The 19089-nt window shown below is 56.5% G+C and overlaps 11 protein-coding genes across 11 annotated transcripts; 6 read left to right on the top strand and 5 right to left on the bottom strand.

Moving 5' to 3' along the window:
- Positions 1-186: 186 nt before the first annotated feature.
- On the top strand, positions 187-1482 carry SCHCODRAFT_02708509 (FabD/lysophospholipase-like protein; the record flags this gene model as incomplete). Its single annotated transcript, XM_003036105.3, has 4 exons — positions 187-301; positions 356-494; positions 544-756; positions 806-1482. The coding sequence occupies 4 exons, from the start codon at positions 187-189 to the stop codon at positions 1434-1436; spliced, it is 1098 nt and encodes a 365-aa protein (XP_003036151.1). The 3' UTR covers positions 1437-1482.
- Positions 1483-1646: 164 nt separating this feature from the next.
- Positions 1647-2976, top strand: SCHCODRAFT_02605132 (Yip1-domain-containing protein). Its single transcript, XM_003036104.2, has 7 exons — positions 1647-1699; positions 1752-1788; positions 1841-1915; positions 1961-2046; positions 2097-2450; positions 2499-2606; positions 2656-2976. Exons 1-7 carry the CDS (start codon positions 1670-1672, stop codon positions 2809-2811), a joined length of 846 nt encoding a protein of 281 aa, XP_003036150.1. The 5' UTR covers positions 1647-1669; the 3' UTR covers positions 2812-2976.
- A 31-nt stretch (positions 2977-3007) lies between these two features.
- SCHCODRAFT_02605136 (uncharacterized protein) lies at positions 3008-3877 on the top strand. The gene has a single exon (XM_003036103.3). It carries the CDS (start codon positions 3020-3022, stop codon positions 3683-3685), a length of 666 nt encoding a protein of 221 aa, XP_003036149.1. The 5' UTR covers positions 3008-3019; the 3' UTR covers positions 3686-3877.
- On the bottom strand, positions 3522-4531 carry SCHCODRAFT_02605137 (DNA binding methylated-DNA--cysteine S-methyltransferase). Its single transcript, XM_003035308.2, has 4 exons — positions 4483-4531; positions 4376-4424; positions 4270-4323; positions 3522-4205 (listed from the first exon to the last, which is right to left on the bottom strand). The coding sequence occupies exons 1-4, from the start codon at positions 4507-4509 to the stop codon at positions 3862-3864; spliced, it is 474 nt and encodes a 157-aa protein (XP_003035354.2). The 5' UTR covers positions 4510-4531; the 3' UTR covers positions 3522-3861.
- Positions 4532-4545: 14 nt separating this feature from the next.
- SCHCODRAFT_02011569 (uncharacterized protein) lies at positions 4546-5583 on the bottom strand. Its single transcript, XM_050341525.1, has one exon. It carries the CDS (start codon positions 5381-5383, stop codon positions 4697-4699), a length of 687 nt encoding a protein of 228 aa, XP_050202734.1. The 5' UTR covers positions 5384-5583; the 3' UTR covers positions 4546-4696.
- A 929-nt stretch (positions 5584-6512) lies between these two features.
- SCHCODRAFT_02605148 (histone-fold-containing protein) lies at positions 6513-7582 on the top strand. Its single transcript, XM_003036102.2, has 6 exons — positions 6513-6571; positions 6628-6666; positions 6798-6978; positions 7088-7192; positions 7242-7364; positions 7416-7582. Exons 2-6 carry the CDS (start codon positions 6655-6657, stop codon positions 7436-7438), a joined length of 444 nt encoding a protein of 147 aa, XP_003036148.1. The 5' UTR covers positions 6513-6571; positions 6628-6654; the 3' UTR covers positions 7439-7582.
- Positions 7583-7658: 76 nt separating this feature from the next.
- SCHCODRAFT_02605152 (uncharacterized protein) lies at positions 7659-9216 on the bottom strand. Its single transcript, XM_003035307.2, has 3 exons — positions 8842-9216; positions 8100-8747; positions 7659-7986 (listed from the first exon to the last, which is right to left on the bottom strand). Exons 1-3 carry the CDS (start codon positions 9111-9113, stop codon positions 7875-7877), a joined length of 1032 nt encoding a protein of 343 aa, XP_003035353.1. The 5' UTR covers positions 9114-9216; the 3' UTR covers positions 7659-7874.
- A 791-nt stretch (positions 9217-10007) lies between these two features.
- Positions 10008-11818, top strand: SCHCODRAFT_02605157 (glycoside hydrolase family 43 protein). Its single transcript, XM_003036101.2, has 6 exons — positions 10008-10446; positions 10499-10548; positions 10600-11013; positions 11066-11191; positions 11271-11430; positions 11488-11818. The coding sequence occupies exons 1-6, from the start codon at positions 10365-10367 to the stop codon at positions 11628-11630; spliced, it is 975 nt and encodes a 324-aa protein (XP_003036147.1). The 5' UTR covers positions 10008-10364; the 3' UTR covers positions 11631-11818.
- A 233-nt stretch (positions 11819-12051) lies between these two features.
- Positions 12052-13345, bottom strand: SCHCODRAFT_02485552 (glycoside hydrolase family 43 protein; the record flags this gene model as incomplete). The annotated part of the gene is made up of 7 exons (XM_003035306.1): positions 12052-12366; positions 12425-12550; positions 12604-12707; positions 12761-13005; positions 13054-13115; positions 13168-13217; positions 13267-13345. 7 exons carry the CDS (start codon positions 13343-13345, stop codon positions 12052-12054), a joined length of 981 nt encoding a protein of 326 aa, XP_003035352.1.
- Positions 13346-14190: 845 nt separating this feature from the next.
- SCHCODRAFT_02560616 (MFS general substrate transporter) lies at positions 14191-16136 on the bottom strand. The gene is made up of 8 exons (XM_003035305.2): positions 15871-16136; positions 15510-15810; positions 15381-15459; positions 15172-15331; positions 14930-15115; positions 14778-14873; positions 14564-14720; positions 14191-14440 (listed from the first exon to the last, which is right to left on the bottom strand). The coding sequence occupies exons 1-8, from the start codon at positions 16125-16127 to the stop codon at positions 14273-14275; spliced, it is 1404 nt and encodes a 467-aa protein (XP_003035351.1). The 5' UTR covers positions 16128-16136; the 3' UTR covers positions 14191-14272.
- Positions 16137-17620: 1484 nt separating this feature from the next.
- Positions 17621-18872, top strand: SCHCODRAFT_02484366 (uncharacterized protein; the record flags this gene model as incomplete). Its single annotated transcript, XM_003036100.2, has 7 exons — positions 17621-17648; positions 17704-17868; positions 17921-17960; positions 18012-18247; positions 18301-18425; positions 18477-18548; positions 18600-18872. The coding sequence occupies 7 exons, from the start codon at positions 17621-17623 to the stop codon at positions 18870-18872; spliced, it is 939 nt and encodes a 312-aa protein (XP_003036146.1).
- Positions 18873-19089: the final 217 nt, after the last annotated feature.

The following is a 19089-nucleotide window of genomic DNA, read 5'->3' on the forward strand; positions in this document are numbered from 1 at the left end:
TTCTCTCTGTCACCCCCCTAGGTCGTCTATTGCGCTGGAACTCGCATCCTTGTGTCCCATCCTCTTCAGCCCTCGCTGCCACCACAGACTTCGTACCTCTTTGAAGCCAGAGTATGCACTGTAACTCTCGCCTGAGCGGGCACTATACCGCCAGTAATTGCCGCACGCACTCCGGCCTGAGTACCAATGGCCATCGCAGTCGCTCTGGCGCTCTTCATCGGAGTGGCGCAGCTGAATCCTGGGGATCCGGATTGGCTTACCATGTTCATAACCCGCGACCACCAAAGACACGATTACTCGTGTTCGGTGAGGACAGACATAGTCCATCAATGTTAAGGCTGACCTCTTCTTACAGACGATGGTGGCATACGAGGGTTGACCATGCTCCTGTTGTTGCGCGCGGTGCTTCGAAGACTTCATAACGGTGAAAATCCCCGCCATATTCCCTCCCCCTTTCAACTATTCGACCTCATAGCAGGGAGTGGCACAGGAGGGTATACTAATCAATATGTATCTCGACAAATCCGTCTCTATCTCTCACAGGTTCATTGCGGTCTTGCTGGGGCGATTTTGTCTTTCTATCGAGACCGCTATTGAGTGTTGGACGCATGTTGTCCAGCTCGTCATAACAAAGCCCAAATCCGGAGGGGCATACAAGACTACAGCACTTGAGAAAGTGCTTAGGGATGTCCTCAGGCGGTTCTGCTTGGCAGAGGATATACCGCTTCTTTCGAGCGACCCCACACAATGCAAGACGTGAGGCCATTCATCACTGGTTATGTCGATGTTTACTCACGCTTATCAGTTTCATGCTGGCCAGAGAAGTTGATGACTCTGGGAACACTGTGCTGCGCACGCTACGTTCCTACCACCACCCTAAAGAACCTGCAGTGGATTGCACGCTCTTTGCTGCCTTCCGAGCTACGATGGGACACTCGGCTTTCTTCAAGCCCCTGTCGATTCATCGCGGAGAACATCAGATCACACTTCTAGATGCGGGAGACGATGGCTATAATCCCGTCTTCAACATATATGAGGAGGCAATTTTCCTCTGGCCGTCGCGAGAACTCGGCTACCTGCTCAGCATCGGACCTGGCAAGGCTGACACGCTGGGTGGTACCCCGCTTCGCAAGTATGCCAATTATCTCTGGGTATCGCCCACCTCGCAGTCGTATCTGCAGCACATCACGAATTGCTGCGACCGCACCGCGGCCGCTTTTGAGGCGGAATGGGGCGAAGACTTGGGCGACGGGAAGTACTGCCGTCTGACGCCATCCAATCCGCCTGATGATAAGAAGATACGGCCAGAGAAGGAAGATCCACTGCTCGAACTCATAATGCCTTACCTTGGGAGTATGTACGGGCAACTGTACGCGACGGTCTCCGAGATGCAGGACGAGCAGGACTATTATGCTCGTCTCCGAAGCGAAATGTAATCACCGATCATGCCTTATATATCATGGCGAAAGGGGTGCTCAGTAATATGCTATGATATTCTTCACTGTCCTTCCCATATCACTGTAGACGAATGTCATAAGCATCTGGTGGAAATATAGGGCTTTGAAGGATGTCAGTGGGAAGTTCAACCCGTGACGCATGACATATGTCACACAGGAATTACGGCCCGGCGACGTGTCCATTATTATAGCGAACGTCGGTGGCGACTATCATGGCGTACGTAGCAGTAGACGCTGACGATGTGAGTAACAACCCAGGGGGCAAACACCTCAGTCCTAAGCTAAGCTTTGTAGCGATTAGAAGAAGGTCCTGAAGGCCTGCAATTCAAGTGTATGTCGTACAGCAGTCCGGAATACGCCAATCGTGCTCATCTCGAACTCAGCTTTCCTTGGAGGTGGAGAGCAGAACGGTAGCCAGACTCAAGGAGGAGCTTCAGGAGTGGGCAATGCTGACAGAGGTGCGCGCTTCTCCCGAGCGTTCGACGCTGGCTCATCAGGCATAGGCTATCTGCAGGACCGACCAAAAGGTCCGTCTGGATTCTGGACGCTGGACTACTACCAACAATACTTTGACGTGGATACGAAGACAGTGCGTGGACAGACAATCTTTACAGCTCTGAGACTGATCATCCCCCACAGGTCCTCCGAAGATGCTACGCGACGATGATCCCCACAAACGTCGACTTCCTCTCCGTACACCTCAACCCTCCTGATTTATATGGTCCCTTCTGGACACTGACCACGCTCATATTCGCCCTCTACCTCTCCTCAAGTCTTGGCGCGTCCATTGCGTCGTACCTCTCCGATCCAGACGAGGCGTACGACTACGACTTTACGCTGCTTTCCATCGCCATGTCCCTTGTGTACGCGTACGGCCTCGCCGTGCCTGCATGCTTATGGCTGGGTTTGCGATACCTGGGAGTAGGCGAGTGGAGCATCGTCGAGGCTATTGCAGTTTGGGGTTACTCGCAGTTCATCTGGATACCAGTCTCGGTACGCAGGGCCCGCCGAGTTGAAGTTTACCGCTTACAATCGGTTCAGATACTCTGCGTCATCCCTGTACCTCTCGTGCGCTGGGTCCTTGTCGCAGTAGCGTTCGTATTGTCAGGCATATTTCTGATCAGGAACGTGTACCCTATCCTCGCTTCCGTGAGTCAAGCTTCTCTGTACAGAGACTTCGCCTAACCACCACCTGCAGGCGGAGGCAAAATCATTAAGACTGGTCGTCGTGGTCATCTTCATCCTGCATGCCGCGCTGGCCTTGACCTTCAAGGTCATGTTCTTCAGTTACTACGTTGTCGACAAAATCGGCTACGATATACCTGTGCCGGGTGGGGATGACCCGGGTCCTTGAACCACTAGGGTAGCCGTCGTTGCAGAGCTTTGTGTGTACTCAATCACAATGGTAACTTATCTTGCTGAAAGGACACTTTCTCTTTGGCCTTGACCCGCTTTGACGAGTGGCAGCGCTTCTCAAAGACCCTTTGAGCGCTTCTTCGCGCGCGTCCCATTTAAAAAGCCTCTTCATCTGGGTCTGTTATCTCATCTGACCCCCGACCACGATGGCCATCGAGCGCGACCCGTTCACCACCCCGCCGCGCAAGCGCGAGCGCCGGCCCTCCGCCGCGTCCACCGACTCTGGGCCGCTTCGCAAGTCGGCGAAGCTCGTGCACAACGCCGTGGGCGGCATGTCCCGACTCTTTTCGCGCCGAGCCGCCGCCAGAGGCAGGCGCTCGGACGCCGCAGAGCGCGAGCCGCTCAACAGAGCCCAGCAGAGCCCCGTCCAGCTCGACGACGACGCGGACATGCAGAGCCCGCCCGACTCGAGCCCGTCTTCGCTTGCGATCAGTACTAATAGCCCCCGGCGCCACTCAATGGAGGACCTTCACTCGAGCCCGACGCACGTCAGGCTGGTCACTCCGCGCCGCGCGAGCCTCGAGAACTTGCCCAGCCTCGAGAACATGCCCGGCTACGAGGGCACGCCCGGCCATGCGAGCTCTAGGTACTCTCCGGTCACTACCCCTGCGCGGCCCACGCGCGCGACGCCGGATAGTTCCCCGCTCGCGCCGGAGCTCACGAACAGCGCGAAGAAGCGGAGGTCGCAGGCGAAGGTGGTGCGGCGCCTTGGAGAGGCCAAAGCAGCCGACCATGTCCGTACCGAGATGCGGAAGGCCAGGGCCTCGTGGGATCCGGACACTCTGCCGCCCTTTAGCTTCAAGGGTCTGTGAGATGGAGGAATGGACCCGACGCGTTGCGCTGGACGCAGCTCGTCGCACGAACGAACAATGGACTACCCTTTCAGGATACTTCACCTACGCGGAACTCTTCACTTACACTCTTCCAACCTTGTACTTTCCTTGTATTTACGACCTGCGCTGGCGCGCTGTACTTTGAAATTATTTCCTTATCCATCGGAATCTTCGAGTTCGGAAAGATCTGACTCCTCGTCGGCGGGCGCGCTTTGTTGTGGCGCGCCGGCGACTTGAGCCTGATCAAGAGCTTGACCCGCGCCCGGCGCTTGTCCTCCCCCCACCGTGCCAGGTGCAGGGAACCAACCGTACTCTCGCAAGTCGACGCGCAGTTCTCCTGAGCGACTGATAGAGACGGCGACACCCTCGGCCTCCAGTTCCTCTCGTTGTCGTTGTGCACCATTCGTTCCCGGTCCACGAGATGAGATCTTCCCTGACGCGCCAATGACTCGATACCATGGGATTGGCGGTTGGACGTCGGGCGAGACAAACTTGAGAGCTATAAGAAGAGGGTGAGCTTATTGTGAGCTATGAGCACTCGTGGACATGAATGTTATACGCACCCTGCCCAACATGCCGAGAGTGAGCAGGCATTCCTATGAGTTTTGCGATATGGCCTTGAGGAAAGAGCAAGTTCGACATTGTCGCGCCTTTACTGAAACGACTGACCGTAGCTGGTGACCTTCAACGGAGGTATGCATCGGACCATTTCGTACACCTGAGAGCCGATGTTCATTCAGTCATTCAGGGCTGCAGCAAACGAGGCAGGCGCGTACGGCTGCGTGGAATTCAGCGCTGTCCATTTGAGGTACGGTGGTGGTTGAACGCAACGTGCGATGGTCGAACTTGCACTCCTGACTTTGGATTCGGTACCGCAACACCTGGTAATCATGTGATGCACGTTGAACTTTCGTCGAGAGTAGCGCCCCACTGGGTGCGCGGTATACTGTACATGAGAACTATCTATTGGTATACATATCATGACTGCAGTCAATACTCGAATCCGTCTCGCCTGATCCTACTCGGACACACACCCGCACTCCGTAACTCATCCCAGGTCCTGACCTCGAAAGCGTCATGGCCACATAGGTAGACCTCCCTCTCTGTGAGGTCGGGGATGCAGTCGAGCGTCGTCGCCGTTATGGCTCCGCGATGTCGATGGACAGAAGATGCGGATGGGGGGCATGGCTTGATCGACCGTCGGCCGCCTTCGTAGAATACCTCGACAGACAGTCGTATGTTGCTCGGCGTGTTCGCAAGGGTCTCCGCGGCGCACGACAGGAGCGTATCTCCCTCGTCTGCACCCGCTGCGATCATGAGCTGGATGTCCCACTCCTTCTCCTTCCCGCCCCCAGAACCAAGTGCGCGCAGTAGCACGAGGAAGGGTATAACCGAGACCCCGTTCGCTATCCACAACAGCTTCCGCACCTTGCCCTTGGCAGGTGGCGCTGGCTCTACGACCTTGGTCGCTGAGCGTGTCTCCGGGCCTGCGCGCTTCGAGGACGGTGGTCGTGACCGCTTCGACGCGCGCTCATCAACGGAGTATATCGATGCCCACCCTTCGGACCCGACGAGAGGCTCCGGCGCGGCGCGGCGGCGTTTGGCCCTGCGCGGCATACTGGGTTCGCCGAGGGTGTGCGGGGCGGGTGGCATGATCATCGTCTGCAGGGAGGACATTATATTCGAGTTCCAGGCAGTGAACTGCAGGAGCAGAGTGCGAAAAGTGCGTCGAAGCTGCGCTGGCGGGCTTTATATGCACGAATCTGGTGCCGCGGTCAACGGTCACCACACCCGGGACTCGATATTCCCCGGCGCTTACTGCACGTTTACTGTGGGATTATTCTGAATCAGCTTTCGATAAAGACCGCGGGTTGATTGAAAGGGCATATCGAGGCCCAGCCAATCGGAGGCCGTACCGATCAATATGCCACCCATAAGACCACAATCGACCCATCGCCTTTATGCGTCGCTTATTCAAAATTAACTCACAGTATTCCTGCAGTGTTCGCCGGGGAATATTGTGTCCCAGGTGTGGTGGGTGGCCCGCAATGAGGCCGCGATCGCCTTGGTCACCGGACTGATAAGTACGCGCCGATTCGGGGACGCGTCAGTGCAAGGTCATTCTCGGCGCGTCTGATGCGGCACCGACGGATGTCATCCGCGGTAATCTATGTGCATGAGTCACATCGAATCGTACCGAATCTCTTCAAAAGCCCTCGTTCGTAGGCGGCCGTCAATGGTCCGGGCGATAACTGCATTCCCTCGATGCTTGCATTGCAGAGGCATTAGCGCCGTCTGCCGTCGGAAGGGATTGCGTTCAATCTAGTGGAGACCTGGAAGACACCCGCTGTTCACAGGTGACATGCCGGCACCACCGCTTTGAGACCATAGGTCCCACCACAAGGATTGTTCAAGAGACAGATCCGGTCTTGCGTGGAAGACGGCTGGAGAATAGCCTGAAGACGGGCAAGAGGAGATAAGCATGTTCGACGACAGTGAGACGGTGCAAGAAGGTAGACGAGCGTCGAGATTACTGTTGCAATTTGACAAGAGGGAGGCATCAGAGGGGGAGGGACGTTGTAGGAGGGAGAGGTGGACTATGTCTTTGTGCAGTAATAGGAGGGTGGTGGTTCAGTCCAACGGCCAACGGGACAACTTGCTGAGGCAGCAAGTTTTTCGCACGGTTTGTGGCGTTACATGCACGCGCAGCACGTGCTCACACGCGCTCGTCACAAACGCGTGACCTCGTTTACTGCACGTGGGGATTCGAACTCCGCTCACATATAAGGCGCGCCGCGTGAAGGAAGCGCGCGCACCTTGGTCTCTGCTTCCACCATCCTCGCTCTTCCCGCCTGCCACATAGCTGTAAGCATTATATATTGGCTGGGTCTTGGGTTGGTTGGTTGACCATGTGAATGTAGCCTTCACCCTTGACCGTATTCTGAGCAATGGCACCGAAAGTGAGTATTCGACTTGAAGACCTTTTGCGATGCCCCTATAGGGTGTATCGCTCTCCCCTCCCCCTGGGGACAAGCTTGTGCAGCACGCAAGGGTCCACCATGTTGGGCATGATGCTGACAACATCCTCTAGCCCGCATCCACCGCAGGCAAGGCCCCGGCCTCCACCGCGTCCAAGGCGCCCGCTAAGCCTGAGAGCTCCAAGGCTGCCAAGAAGACGGCGAGCAAGAGCAAGGCCGCCGCCCCAGCCGATGGCGAGAAGAAGAAGCGCAAGAAGACCCGCAAGGAGACATACAGCTCCTACATCTACAAGGGTGCGTGGCGTATGGCCACCCTATATTCGCACTTGCTGATCAGTCCCTTCCCTCCCCGCGATCGATCCATCCCTCGCAAATTTCCCTCGCTGCCGCTTCGCCCAAACAGTGCTCAAGCAGGTCCACCCTGACACTGGTATCTCCAACAAGGCGATGGCCATCCTGAACTCCTTCGTCAACGATATCTTCGAGCGTATCGCCACTGAGGCATCCAGTGCGTCGACCCCTATACTGCATAGCGACACCTTTTTACCTTCTCATAGAGCTTGCGGCGTACTCGAAGAAGTCGACCATCTCGTCCCGCGAGATCCAGACCTCTGTCCGCCTCATCTTGCCTGGTGAACTCGCCAAGCACGCTATCTCCGAGGGAACGAAGTCCGTGACTAGTACGTGCTCCCATTATCCAGCACGCTCATCGTTGCTGACACCGGATACAGAGTTCTCCGCGGGCGCGAAGTAGGGTACACCGCCGTCGTGTATACTGGCCACTGTTTGACATGTGTCTTGCTACACCCTATATTCCCATGTTGCTCTAGCTTTGTCTCTTGGATGTATATGTATCTGTATGGCAATAATCTTCGCAAAACTCGTCACAGACGGCGTGAACTTCACGGTCAATGCTCTTGAGGAAGAAACGCAGAACCAGGTGGCGCTTGGTACCGGGCCGTCTGACCGAGCCTCGAGGGCTTTCGTTCTGTGAACAATTTTTTGGGCTATGACCTCGAATACATACGCAAGCTATAGTACACACTGCTAGCAAACGGTGATACACGATACGGGTTCGTACAAGTACAAGGTGATGATACAACATGACTCCGTCGTTCTTGACTTTCCATCCAATAGTACAACAGTCGTTGGGTCAACGTTGGGTTCTAGGCTTCCGCAAGACGGTCCCCTCACTGCGTCCTCCTCAGTGCCTCCCACTTGGGCAGCCCAAAGAAACGGGGCAACTCGTTCCACAAGCTCTCCTGCGCGATGTCGAAGGCGGCGCGGCCCTCGGTGAAGCACCTGCGCGACGAGTAAGATTCAGTACTCCCGTTAACCAGAATAATTCGTGATCACGCCCGGAGGAAGCTTGAGGTTTACGGGACTGGAGAGCTTGCCAGTCCACCCACACTCACCTCTTACACACCCGCTGCTCGAAGCACCTCCAGTCAAAGTCATCGTTCTCGTCGAACACAATCGCGTCCCACTGCACTTTTGCAAAGCACTTCAGCTTCTCCTCCCGGCATGAGTGCGCGCCGCAGCCGGAGGAAAGGGAGGTGAGGAAGGCGTAGAGGCGGGTGCGTTTGGCTTGGAGCAGCTCTTCGCGGCCGCGGAGGAGGATCTGTTGGTCGGCGCGGGAAATTGTGAGGTGGTGGGTGCGGGTGGGATGAGGGTCCGCGTCGTCGTCTAATTCGTGGTGTCTGTCCCGCCCCGCCCTCCGACTGCAGCCCTTCTCTCCAAGCAAACCTCCCTCAAACTCCACGCCCTCAAACATCTCGCCCACACTCAACCCATCCGCACACGCATACAGCACCTGCGGCAGCACGCACTCCAGGTGGCCCTCCATCTCCCGCGCCAAATTCAAGACCGCGACACACAAATACATCGCGCGCTCGATGGTGCGATTCTCGTCGCGGTGCGTCCAAGCGCGGAGGGTGGGCGGGTAGACGGAGGTGAGGTGCGTGGTGGCGAGGGAGGTGAGGTAGGGGACGTCGTATTTGTTGGCGAGGCGGAGGACGGCGGCGACTTCGCGGAAGGTGGTGGGGCGGTTGGGCGGGAGGTAGCTAGGGGGTGCGGAGGGCGGGAGTAGAGGACGAAAGGAAGAGAAAGAGGAAGGGACTATCAGACACGGCAAGTGATGACAATGATTCACTGCACCTGGAGTCCGTCAACGCGCGCAGGAAATAGGTCGCCTCTTCCGCGTTGTCGTATATTTCGACGACGGGGCAGCCGAGTAGCGTCCTGTCCTCGTTGCTGGGTTGCGGGAACGCGAGCATGTCTTTGAATACTGATGACTTGGATGCTAGTAGCCCCTTGTATAATCTGAATATAGTCGTCTCGGCTTGGAGTATGATGTTTCCGTCCGGGAAGCAGAGGCCCTCCATAGATGGGAGTCGTAGGTGCGCCGGGATGCCTTCGACATCGTACATGATAGGAGAGTGCAAGGATATGGAGGGGTTCAACAGACGAACGGCGTCGGAGACTCTGAGACCTCTGCTAGCGGACAAGCGAAAGCGTAGGAGACAAGTAGTTGGCTACTAGCGTGAGATGTACACTAAGCGGGGGGAACAGCGCGCCGGTGAGCGCAGCCAGTGAACACCGGTCCTTGTCACCGTCAAGAGACTCAGAGCCCGCCGTCATAGATCACGTTCCAGCTTAGAGATCAGGTCAGGGCGACTCAGCTGCCCGTCAGCTGGGCGTGTCGTGTGGGGTAGCCCGTAAGTGGTTCATTGAGCGAAGTGAAGCAGCAGAGATGGACCAATGGGAATAGTGGGAGAAAGGGCCAGGAGACCAATGAGCGGGGCGGGATACGTGAGGCGGGCATTCCGGTGACCTTAGGACTGCTAAAAGTGACCGTAAGATGATGAGAGGAGGGGACAGAGCGCTCCTTTCGCGTATTCATGTCGCATACACTTGTGAGACCAGCTTGTGTTGTGCGAGCATCGGATTGAGGAAACTTGGGCGCGGGCATCTCCCGTCGAAGAGCGCCGCAAGCCGCCAAGTATTTGGTTGCGAACAGACAATAGGGGCGTGAGAAACTCCCACACCCACGTGAGCAACTGCGGAATCGGCACCGACCTCTTCAAGTTGAACTTCATGATGCCCGGCAATTATTTCGACCCACTGAGTCCCTTGTCCGTCTATGGGCAGCCTTGTTGTGGGCCTGCCGATCCCACTGTTGTACCTTCCAAGTCTCTTTCCCAGCTGAATGACCTGGCAACGGTCTTCATTGCCGTAATCCCACTGAATGCCGTCTTGCCGTAATCGTCTCCCGCCCACCTCGCTCCCTCTCTGCGCTCTTCTTGCGCCGTCCGTCTTCCCGGGGCGCCCAAACCAGGGCCCAGCCTCCTGTCGCCTCGAACCGCCACCGAGAATGAATGCAGTCGACAACTCGACAAGGCACGGAGTCCCTTCGTACCTGTGCCCGCAAAAGCGGTACTTCCTCGGTCTCCACGGGTCCTTCCAGCAGGCAGCTCTCGCGCTCATCTGTGAACTCGCCTCCCTTCCCTCCCGCAGCTGCTTCACGCGGGTGTCGCGGGCACCTGTGCTCTGCGTCAAATGACGACGACCGGGGTGGACATTCTTAGCCTCCTCCCCAAGAGCGCTGAGGATATAAGAGAGAAGAGAATGAGCGGAGGACTCCAGCGCCTCGCTAACTCCCTCGCCTCCATTCAACAGTCATGAAGTCCCAGCTCCGTTCCTTGGTCCTCGCGCTTTTCGCCCTCGGCGTCTCTGCCACCCCGAACCCGCTCGCGGGCGGTTGTGAGTAGAGCCTCGCTATGTACCATTGCATTCTTTCTGACGGGATATCCAGCGAGCACCGTCGTCCGTGACCCTGCTATGTGGTACAATGCCGATCTCGGGGTATGTCAATTTCTCCTAAATTCTAACACCCAACTCCTGACTTTCCCTCAGAAATACTTCGCCTTCTCCACCGACGAGGGCATCCGCATCTTCACCTCCCCCTCCCTCACGGGCCCCTGGACCCGCACCGGCTCCGTCCTCCCCAACTGCTCCTCCATCCAGCTCGACGGCAACTGCGCCCTTTGGGCCCCCGATGTGAACTACATCGACGGCGAGTATGTCCTGTACTACTCCGTCTCGTCCGTGGGGTCGCAGAACTCGGCCATCGGCGTCGCGACCTCGCCGTCGATGGAGGAGGGGACGTGGACGGACCAGGGCGAGGTCATCCGCTCGAACCCGGGGGACGTGTACAACGCGATCGACCCGAACATCATCGATGCGAACGGGCTGAAGCTCGCGTTCGGGTCGTATTGGACGGGGATGTATCAGGTGGGGCTGTGGCCGGATATCAAGACGAGGGCGTCGGTGGGTGGTTTGAACTGGGATAGAGGGGGCAGTGACTGATTTGGTGTTTTAGGACCTCCCAGGCACGCATCTGGCTGGCAACGACGGGCGCGCCGCGGAGGGCGGCTTCGTATACAAGTCGGCCGCGTCGGAGTACTACTTCATGTTCTTCTCTGAGGGTGTGACGCCGTTTGTTGGTGTAAGTCGCTTTCTCGCATGTTTCCTCATCACGCCCCTTTTTCATTCTCGCTGAACCCTCCACTAACCCCTATCCACAGGCCACCACCCGCCCGGACCCCGGCGACGAGTACAAGGTCCTCGTCGGCCGCGGCGCCAGCGGCCAGGGCCCCTTCTACGGCCCCGCCGGCAACGAGCTCACGCAGCCCGGCACGGGCCAGCTCGTCCTGGGCTCGCACGACAACGTCTACGCGCCAGGTGGTGAGTGCACATTCTATTGTGATGAGTTCTCTTTGTTAACCAAAATCCGCCCACCAGGCCAGAGCATCTTCCTCGACCCCGTCAGCGGCCGGGACGTCATCGTGTACCACTACATCCCGAACGACGCCTTCGGCGGCCCGTCGTACCTCGGCATCAACTACCTCGACTTCTCGAGCGGGTGGCCGGTGGTTGTGGACTGAGAGTCTCCTTCCTGGCAGCTTGCAAACGTCGTCGACAACGAACCGCATCCGCGACGGAAATCAATGCGTGCGCGTTGAACAGCCACGCACGGAACTCACGACATCTAATTTATCTTCACTGGGTCATATCTCTGGGATCGTATATACATTCGCTCTGGTAATAATAACGGATTTCTCGGGCTTCATCGATATACGTGGGAGGCGTTTCGTGCCAGTGAATGTCGGTATATCAGGGCGTGAGTGAGACATTAGACAAGGGCGTTCAGACGGTGTTCTCGTTGCGGTCATTCAAGACGAGACATCCCAGGACTACTCAGAGCTGATTCTACCGATCAGTGCATTGATTAATCGCGACATTCATACTGTACAGTACAGTACAAACTAACCTAAAAACTTAGCCGCCCAATATCCCCTCCACAAGCTATTCCTCCACCACCACCGGCCACCCACTCGAGAAGTCCAGATAGTTGATCCCCAAATACGACGTCCCCCCAACCTCCTCCATCCTCACATAATGGTACACAATCACATCCCGCCCGCTCACAGGATCGAGGAATATACTCTGCCCGCCCGGCGCGTAGACGGTATCGTGCGAGCCGAGAACGAGCGAGCCGGTGGGCGGGTCCACCTGCTCGGTGAGCTCGTGGCCGGCCTGGCCGCGGAAGGGTCCCACGGCGCTGTCCCCGCGGCCGACGAGGACCTTGTACTCGGAACCGGCGGGCGGGCGGGAGTCGCCCTATGATATGTGTGAGTTTTCATAGGGTGGGTGAGGGGAGAAATGGAGGAAAACGTACCCCCTCGAGAGGTGTAGTGCCGGCGGAGAAGAACATGAAGTAGTAAGGGGAGCCTTGGGGCTTGTAGACGAAGCCGCCCTCGGCGGCGCGCCCATTGCCGCCTGCGAGGTGGGTGCCGGGTAGGTCCTTGAAGTCGGTAAGTAGAGGGAAATGAGCTGTGCAGGGGGCTCGCGACGTACAGATGCGCGCGTCTTGATATCTGACAAGCCAACTTGGTACATGCCGTTCCAGTACGAGCCGAATGCAAGCTTCAAGCCGTTGTCATCGATGATGTTGGGGTCGACTGCGACCCGTTCTTGTTAGCCATTGAATACCCAGACACAAGCCCATACGCACTCGCATTGAACTGATCCCCACCCTGCGACCGTATAACCTCCCCCAAGTCCGTCCACGTCCCCTGCTCCATCGACGGCGACGTCGCGACACCAACAGCCGAATTCTGACTGCCGATAGTCGAGACGGAGTAATACAAGACATACTCCCCGTTGATGTAGTTGACGTCGGGCGCCCAGAGCTTGCAGTTGCCGTCGAGTTGGATGGAGGAGCAGTTGGGAAGGACGGAGCCTTCGCGGGTCCAGGGTCTGTGGTGATGTGAGAGTGCATATACAAGAAGGAGGGAGACAGCGTACCCTTTCAATGAAGGCGCAGTATATATTTTGATGCCCTCGCGGGTGGCGAAGACGAAGTATTTCTATATGCGCCTCAATCAATAGATATGTCAACATAGAGGGGACAGTACGTACGCCAAGATCGGCGTTGTACCAGATAGCAGGATCGCGAACGACGATATCCTCTGCAGAGACGTGAGTGTGAGATAGACCTGGAAAGAAGGCTACACTCACCGCTCCCGGGAAGAGGTGCAGGGGTCGCTGATGCAAGTACACCGAGGGAAAAAAGCGCTGCTAGCCATTGAAGCCTCATTTTGCTAGAAAAGGCGAAAACGATACCGAGGGGAATTGCTCGCTCGATGGTTTAGAGGGGGTGGGTGGGTCTTATATACGAATATGCTCACAGCCAGAGCGAGGCTCCGACTCACCCGTCGGCTGCACCATCTCTTGTTCTTCCCGAGTCCTACGCGCCCGCTGGCAGGAGTAGGCTCGCAAAGGTGAAAGGAATGTCGGCTTCGTCGACTTGGCCTTCGTCCTGCGTGCGGGCACAGGTACCGAGGGGTGAGGTAGGAACTGAAGAGGAAACGACGCTGGCCATGTGAGGTCTCCTGCGGGAAGATGAAGAGATACAGGTCGCCCAGAGTCATCAACGAAGCAATCGCATCTTGGGAGATGGTCTGTGCATTGCCCACTACTAGCTTCCCCCAGCAATTGAGGTAGGAGGCATCTTGATGGAACGATCCTCAGAGTAAAATCGATGAACGGTGATAGCACTGAGTCCGCTATATATAAAAGCATTACACGACAGCGAACACCGCGGACCCAGTGGGACGATGGGAAAGCGTCAATTCCGGCGGGTGCTTGAAGCCGCCCCGCCAGGCACAGTTCACCTTGAGACCACCGCGATTCTGCCGTTGAATACACCGCATCGCTCTGCGCCCAAATGTAAGTGAGCTTAGATGCGGTGCACGCAGTGCCAGAGGGAGGATATAAGCACAGTGCGTGTGCTGCACTATGGCTCGAATGACAAGGTGGTGAGAAAGAAAGGCCACCTTAGCTTGTAGTTGTGTACGCAGTGATGGTCAAATTGCTTCCGCGGTGATTGCCGACCGCTGAATGTCCCACGATATGGACCCATAGGGCCATAGCGGTCCATACTGATGGTTAAGCTGGCCCTCATGATTGTCAGTAGTCGTCTCTATCATCTCTATTTAACGAGCTTCTGTGCTAGGCTCTCGCATCAAGCAAAAGCGAGCAGGCGCGGCGCCTCCAACCACCGCATGCCACCCACAAATCCAGCCGCGCCGAGGGAAAGGGAGCCCGCGTAGTACATCGCAGGTCGGTACGCGGTGATCCCGGCGTCACTACCGCCGTACATCTCGAGGAGCCATCCCGCGACGGGGGAGCCCTGTAGCGTTTAAGCAAGCATCCAAGCGAGAAAGCATCGAGCTATAGCAGTAAGCGACGAGCCGCAGTAGGCGTCGAGCCGCAGCAGTACACATCGAGATGCTCATCAGCACGCCAGACTCACCAGAATATACCCAGCAGCCCAGGCGCTGAGGACCATGCCGAGGACGCCTGTCATGCGGTTGGGGCCGTAGACGTGCCCAACGACGCTCGGTACTGTCGAGAAGAAGCCACCGTTGCCGAGGCCGTCGAGGATGATGAAGACGACGAGGGGCGCAAGGCTGGAAGGATACTACGTGAGTCACGATCTCGAGCAGGAGATTGTGAAGTCAACTCACCTATTCGACACAGGCCAGATCGCCAGTAAGCTCAAGGCGCTCAGCAAGAGCGACAGTATGAGCGATGTTATGGGTCCGCAGATGTCGCAAAGGTATCTAAACCGGCGTTAGTGGTCTAGCCTTATGAGCATATGCTGAGCTGAGTTGCCTACCCAAAGCCAAGACGGCCAAGGCCGCTCGAAAGGTTGAAGGTCGCCAGAAGCAGCGAACCAACTGTGGCGGAAATTCCAAGCGAACCGGCATACAGCGGGATAAAGAAGGGCGGCACGAAGAGTGGGAAGGTGCCGATGGCGGAGCCTATGAGCAACAGCACGAACTTCGGGTCGCGGAAGAGGTTCCTATGATCATCGAGAGGTGAGCGAATAGCCTATCTTAAGGGGAATATCGCACTTACCACTCAATCGTCGGCGTTGCCATGCGCATTCTGTCCTTCAAGAATAGACAGGCCGGAAGCGGTATGGCCCAGATACTGAAGCCCAGGATGCGGAAGGTCCAGGATACGCCGAGGCGCGCGATGAGCTCATTGATGGATATGCTGAGGACGGCGCCGCCAGCTTTGAGAAGGTTAGCCAGCATCTAAGAGGCGCCATACATGATTTCTACCTCCTGCACCAGCGAAAATGAGCCCCGTCGCCGTACCGCGCCTCTTTTGGAAGTATTGCGCAGGTAAGGTCGAGCACAGCTTACTTATGTGAGCATGCGTTGGGGACAAAGAGACAGAGTAAACCCTACCATGAACCCGAGACAGGTGCCCACACCAGTCACGATACCGTTCGTCACGAAAAGACCTCCAATGCTGCGTGTCGAGAAGCCGCTCAACACTTGTCCAAGTCCTAGCAGGAAGCATGCGAGAAGGCCGGCGTTGCGAGACCCCACCAGTCTGATAAGTCGGCCGCTGACGATGGCCCCGAGCGCTATCCACGATGCTGAGATCGAGCCTATGAAGGCGAGCGTCGAGTTGGGTCCCAGATTGTCCGCGGCGAGCCGCGCTTGTATGACACCCCAGGAATAGGTAGCGCCGACAGAAAAGAACCTGTGAGATGTATCTTTAGATGAGAGCAGAAGGTATAGGAAGCGAACCTCGAAGACCTACATGATAGAGCTGCATACCGCGACGATCGTCCACCCATACCCTCCCTCTGGATACGCAGTGGGCAACACAGTCGCAGAAGAACTGGCCGAATGCGTGCGCGACCCTACAATAGTAGGAGCCTCTGAGTCATAGTGGTTCGACGCCGCGTCTACGCCACTCTCGTGATCAGTCACGAACCGCCGCGTATGTATGTCCGAGATGCTCTTCGAGATCTCTGGTCGACGGATCTCCTGCAGAGATTTGTCCGTAGAGGACATCGTGGTGGCAGAAAGAAAGGTAAGGAGTCAAATGGCCTCGTTTAAGAAGCAGCCAAACGGGGCGCCATTTCCGTTCCGCTCCCCAACGGGATGACTCATGCAAGGCTAAATTTATTCAGGCAGGAGAGTAGGAACACAAGAGCAGCAGGAATATGGGCAGCCTTGGATATAGGAAAGCGACATCTTTGGCTCGAGAAACCCGCGATCTTCGTCGTGGTTTACGGATGAGTTCAACTTGACGGTCGAGAAGAAGTTCGAAATCACATGAAGCTGCACTCAATTTCACGTGCAGAACACGCGAGCCAGATGAGCAACATAAGCAAACAAGGACACCTTCATTTCTGCGGTCACCATAAAGCAGCAGTCTGGCCAAGAATCTGGCAGTCTTCAAGCCAGACGGTGAGCAACAATAACGGCTATTCAATGGACTACCTTCTCTGTCTCGCAAAGCTTTCAGCGAGCTGTGCGCTGGCTTTACTGCCTGCGAAGGGCCCGCATTGCAAAGGCTTAGCGAGGTGAGCATTTGGGAAGAGGCAGCGAGGCCTTTATCAACTTACGAACCAGTACTACCAGCTATCGCCTAATATACGCACCCTATCGAGGCGCTTGAGCAAGCGGATGCGGAACGTTTAGCTGCATAGTACGAACAGGATGCAGTTGTGGCGCCAGTGGTGCGAAGCGCGAGAGAGGCGCGAGCCTCAGAACTGGGTCTTTCTCAAGGGATCGGCGCAAGAATTAATCTTCAAGCTCATTTCGACCCAGCGAACGTCCTAATACACGAGGGTGTCAACAACCTAGCGACAGCCTCTTGGACGTGGGAACAGTTGGTTCCCCGCCTCCAATATTCAGCAGCTTCATCCGCATCTCCGCTAGCAATCCCTCTTGTATATGGCTAGATGCAGCTCAGACGGCCGAGAAATGCGCTGTAGTCGCACAATCTGTGGCGAGTTCCCCCGTCTTCGGGATCTGTTCGCCTGGTCCGAACGAACAACTAAGCACTGACCAGGTGGGCAATGAGACGATGTAGGGCATGTGCCTTCTCCAGCCTACTCTGCGCAGTCTCCGCTTTGTACGTACCATCTACATCGTGTCTCCGCAACTCCCGAGAGCAACCGTCAACGCCGCCCACACCGTGTATCCTCCCTTCCCCGGCCGGACTCCTGGAGTACGTCCCATTCAACTCTTCGCCGTCCCACCACTGATCCACGATCGTCTGGAAGGCGCATCAGCGTAAAAAGAAGCCTACCCCGCCAACAGGACTGGCAGAGGCCCAATCCACCCTTTGCGCCATTCAATCGAGCGCGGGCGCGAAATTCCCACCGTTGGTGCGTAGGCAACTCCGTTCTGTCCGCCAAGGAGACCCTGTGTAGCACAGCCCATATAATATTGGTGCTGGCACCCAACAACGTCGCAAGAGCACCGTCCTCTTGCCCCCACGCTCTCTTCATCTTACCGGAAGAATCACTGTCGGTACCGCCTAAGCGTAAGCAAACATGGGCGTTTCCCTTGAGGTTGTCCATGGTACGTGTACACCAAACCTCATTCACTACCGCCAAGGCTGAAGACCATCCCGCAGACACGTCTATTGCTGTCTATACTATCGCTGCCTTCGTTACCGTCTGTCGCCTGGTCATCCGCATCAAGGACAAGAAATGGGGCTTGGACGACTTCTGGGCTTTATTCGCCATGATCACCGGTGGAATCATGCTCACTGGCGCGCTCATCATCGTCACTCCCCCACGTACGTTCCCCTTCGACCGCCGCCTTTTATAGAGTACTAAGCCCTCCCCCAGCGAATATAGCCCAGATCACCAAGGTCGTCGGCTATTACTTGTACGTTTCCTGCCGTAGCCGACGTCGTGAAGCTTATTCATTTCCCCCCAGCGCCGCTTGCGGGTTCTATTCGTGCATCTGGTCATGCCGCTTCTCCATCCTCTGCACCATCTCCCGAATCTCTCCATCATCATGGCGGCTCTACATTCGCCTCATGTTTGGGGCGTTCAGCTTGATGTGGGCGTTCCTCATGATTCAAGCGGTCGTGCACTGCGAGTCTGACCCGTCATGGCACGCGACGGGTCAGTGCGCGCTGGGTCAACCGGTCGCAATTGCTCAGCTCATCAGTATGTCGACAGCAGACGTAGGAGCCTCGGTCACTAACGCCGGTATCTTTTAGCCGATATTGTCGCCGACTTGATGCTCGGCCTGGCGCCTATGCGCCTTCTATGGAGGTCCAACTTGTCCAAGGGGCAGCGCATGCGGTTGATCACCGTCTTCGCGTCTGCACTGTTGACGACCTTGGTGCGTAACAAACTCATCCTCTTACCACGAGTACGCTAACGTATGCTTTAGGTATCCCTGGCCCATGCGTACTGTATCATCGCGGGCAAAGGTACTGATGAGGTTTATTCGGCTATGTACGAGGTACGCCACATGCTGGTTCGGGTCTTTGGCAATTCACTGAGCTCGCCTTAGCTGTCCGTCAGTATCATCGTCGCCAGTCTCAGCGTCCTCGTCGGATTCTTCTCTCGCCGTGGGAGGAATGCCGGCACGCACACGACTTCCAACGAGCGCAGTGGCAACGGCACTCACGGCACGGGCATCGAGCTTTCCGTCAACTCACGTCCTATCAATGTCGACATCACGACGTCAACCTGGGTCGACAGCGACAACAGCACGAAGCACCTACCAGACAATCACGAGGAAAACTTGGATTACAAGTCAAAAGACCATCTGCATGCGGTATAGCTGGGTACGTCGGCTTATACAGGGTTTATGGCGTAGGCTGATCAGGTCGCTAAGTCACAGGTGTCGGATGTTAGAAGTGTACGTAGTATAGATGTCGCTCTGCCCCATCCTCCTCTCTTTCCTGTTGATAATTTGGGCGGTATCCCATGGTTCATCGGTATAATATGATCAGTGTTGGGAATCCCAACGAAAGATGTTCTGACCGAAGAGAGACAGG

This window comes from Schizophyllum commune, assembly GCF_000143185.2.
Source record: "Schizophyllum commune H4-8 unplaced genomic scaffold SCHCOscaffold_1, whole genome shotgun sequence".
NCBI lineage: Eukaryota > Fungi > Basidiomycota > Agaricomycetes > Agaricales > Schizophyllaceae > Schizophyllum > Schizophyllum commune.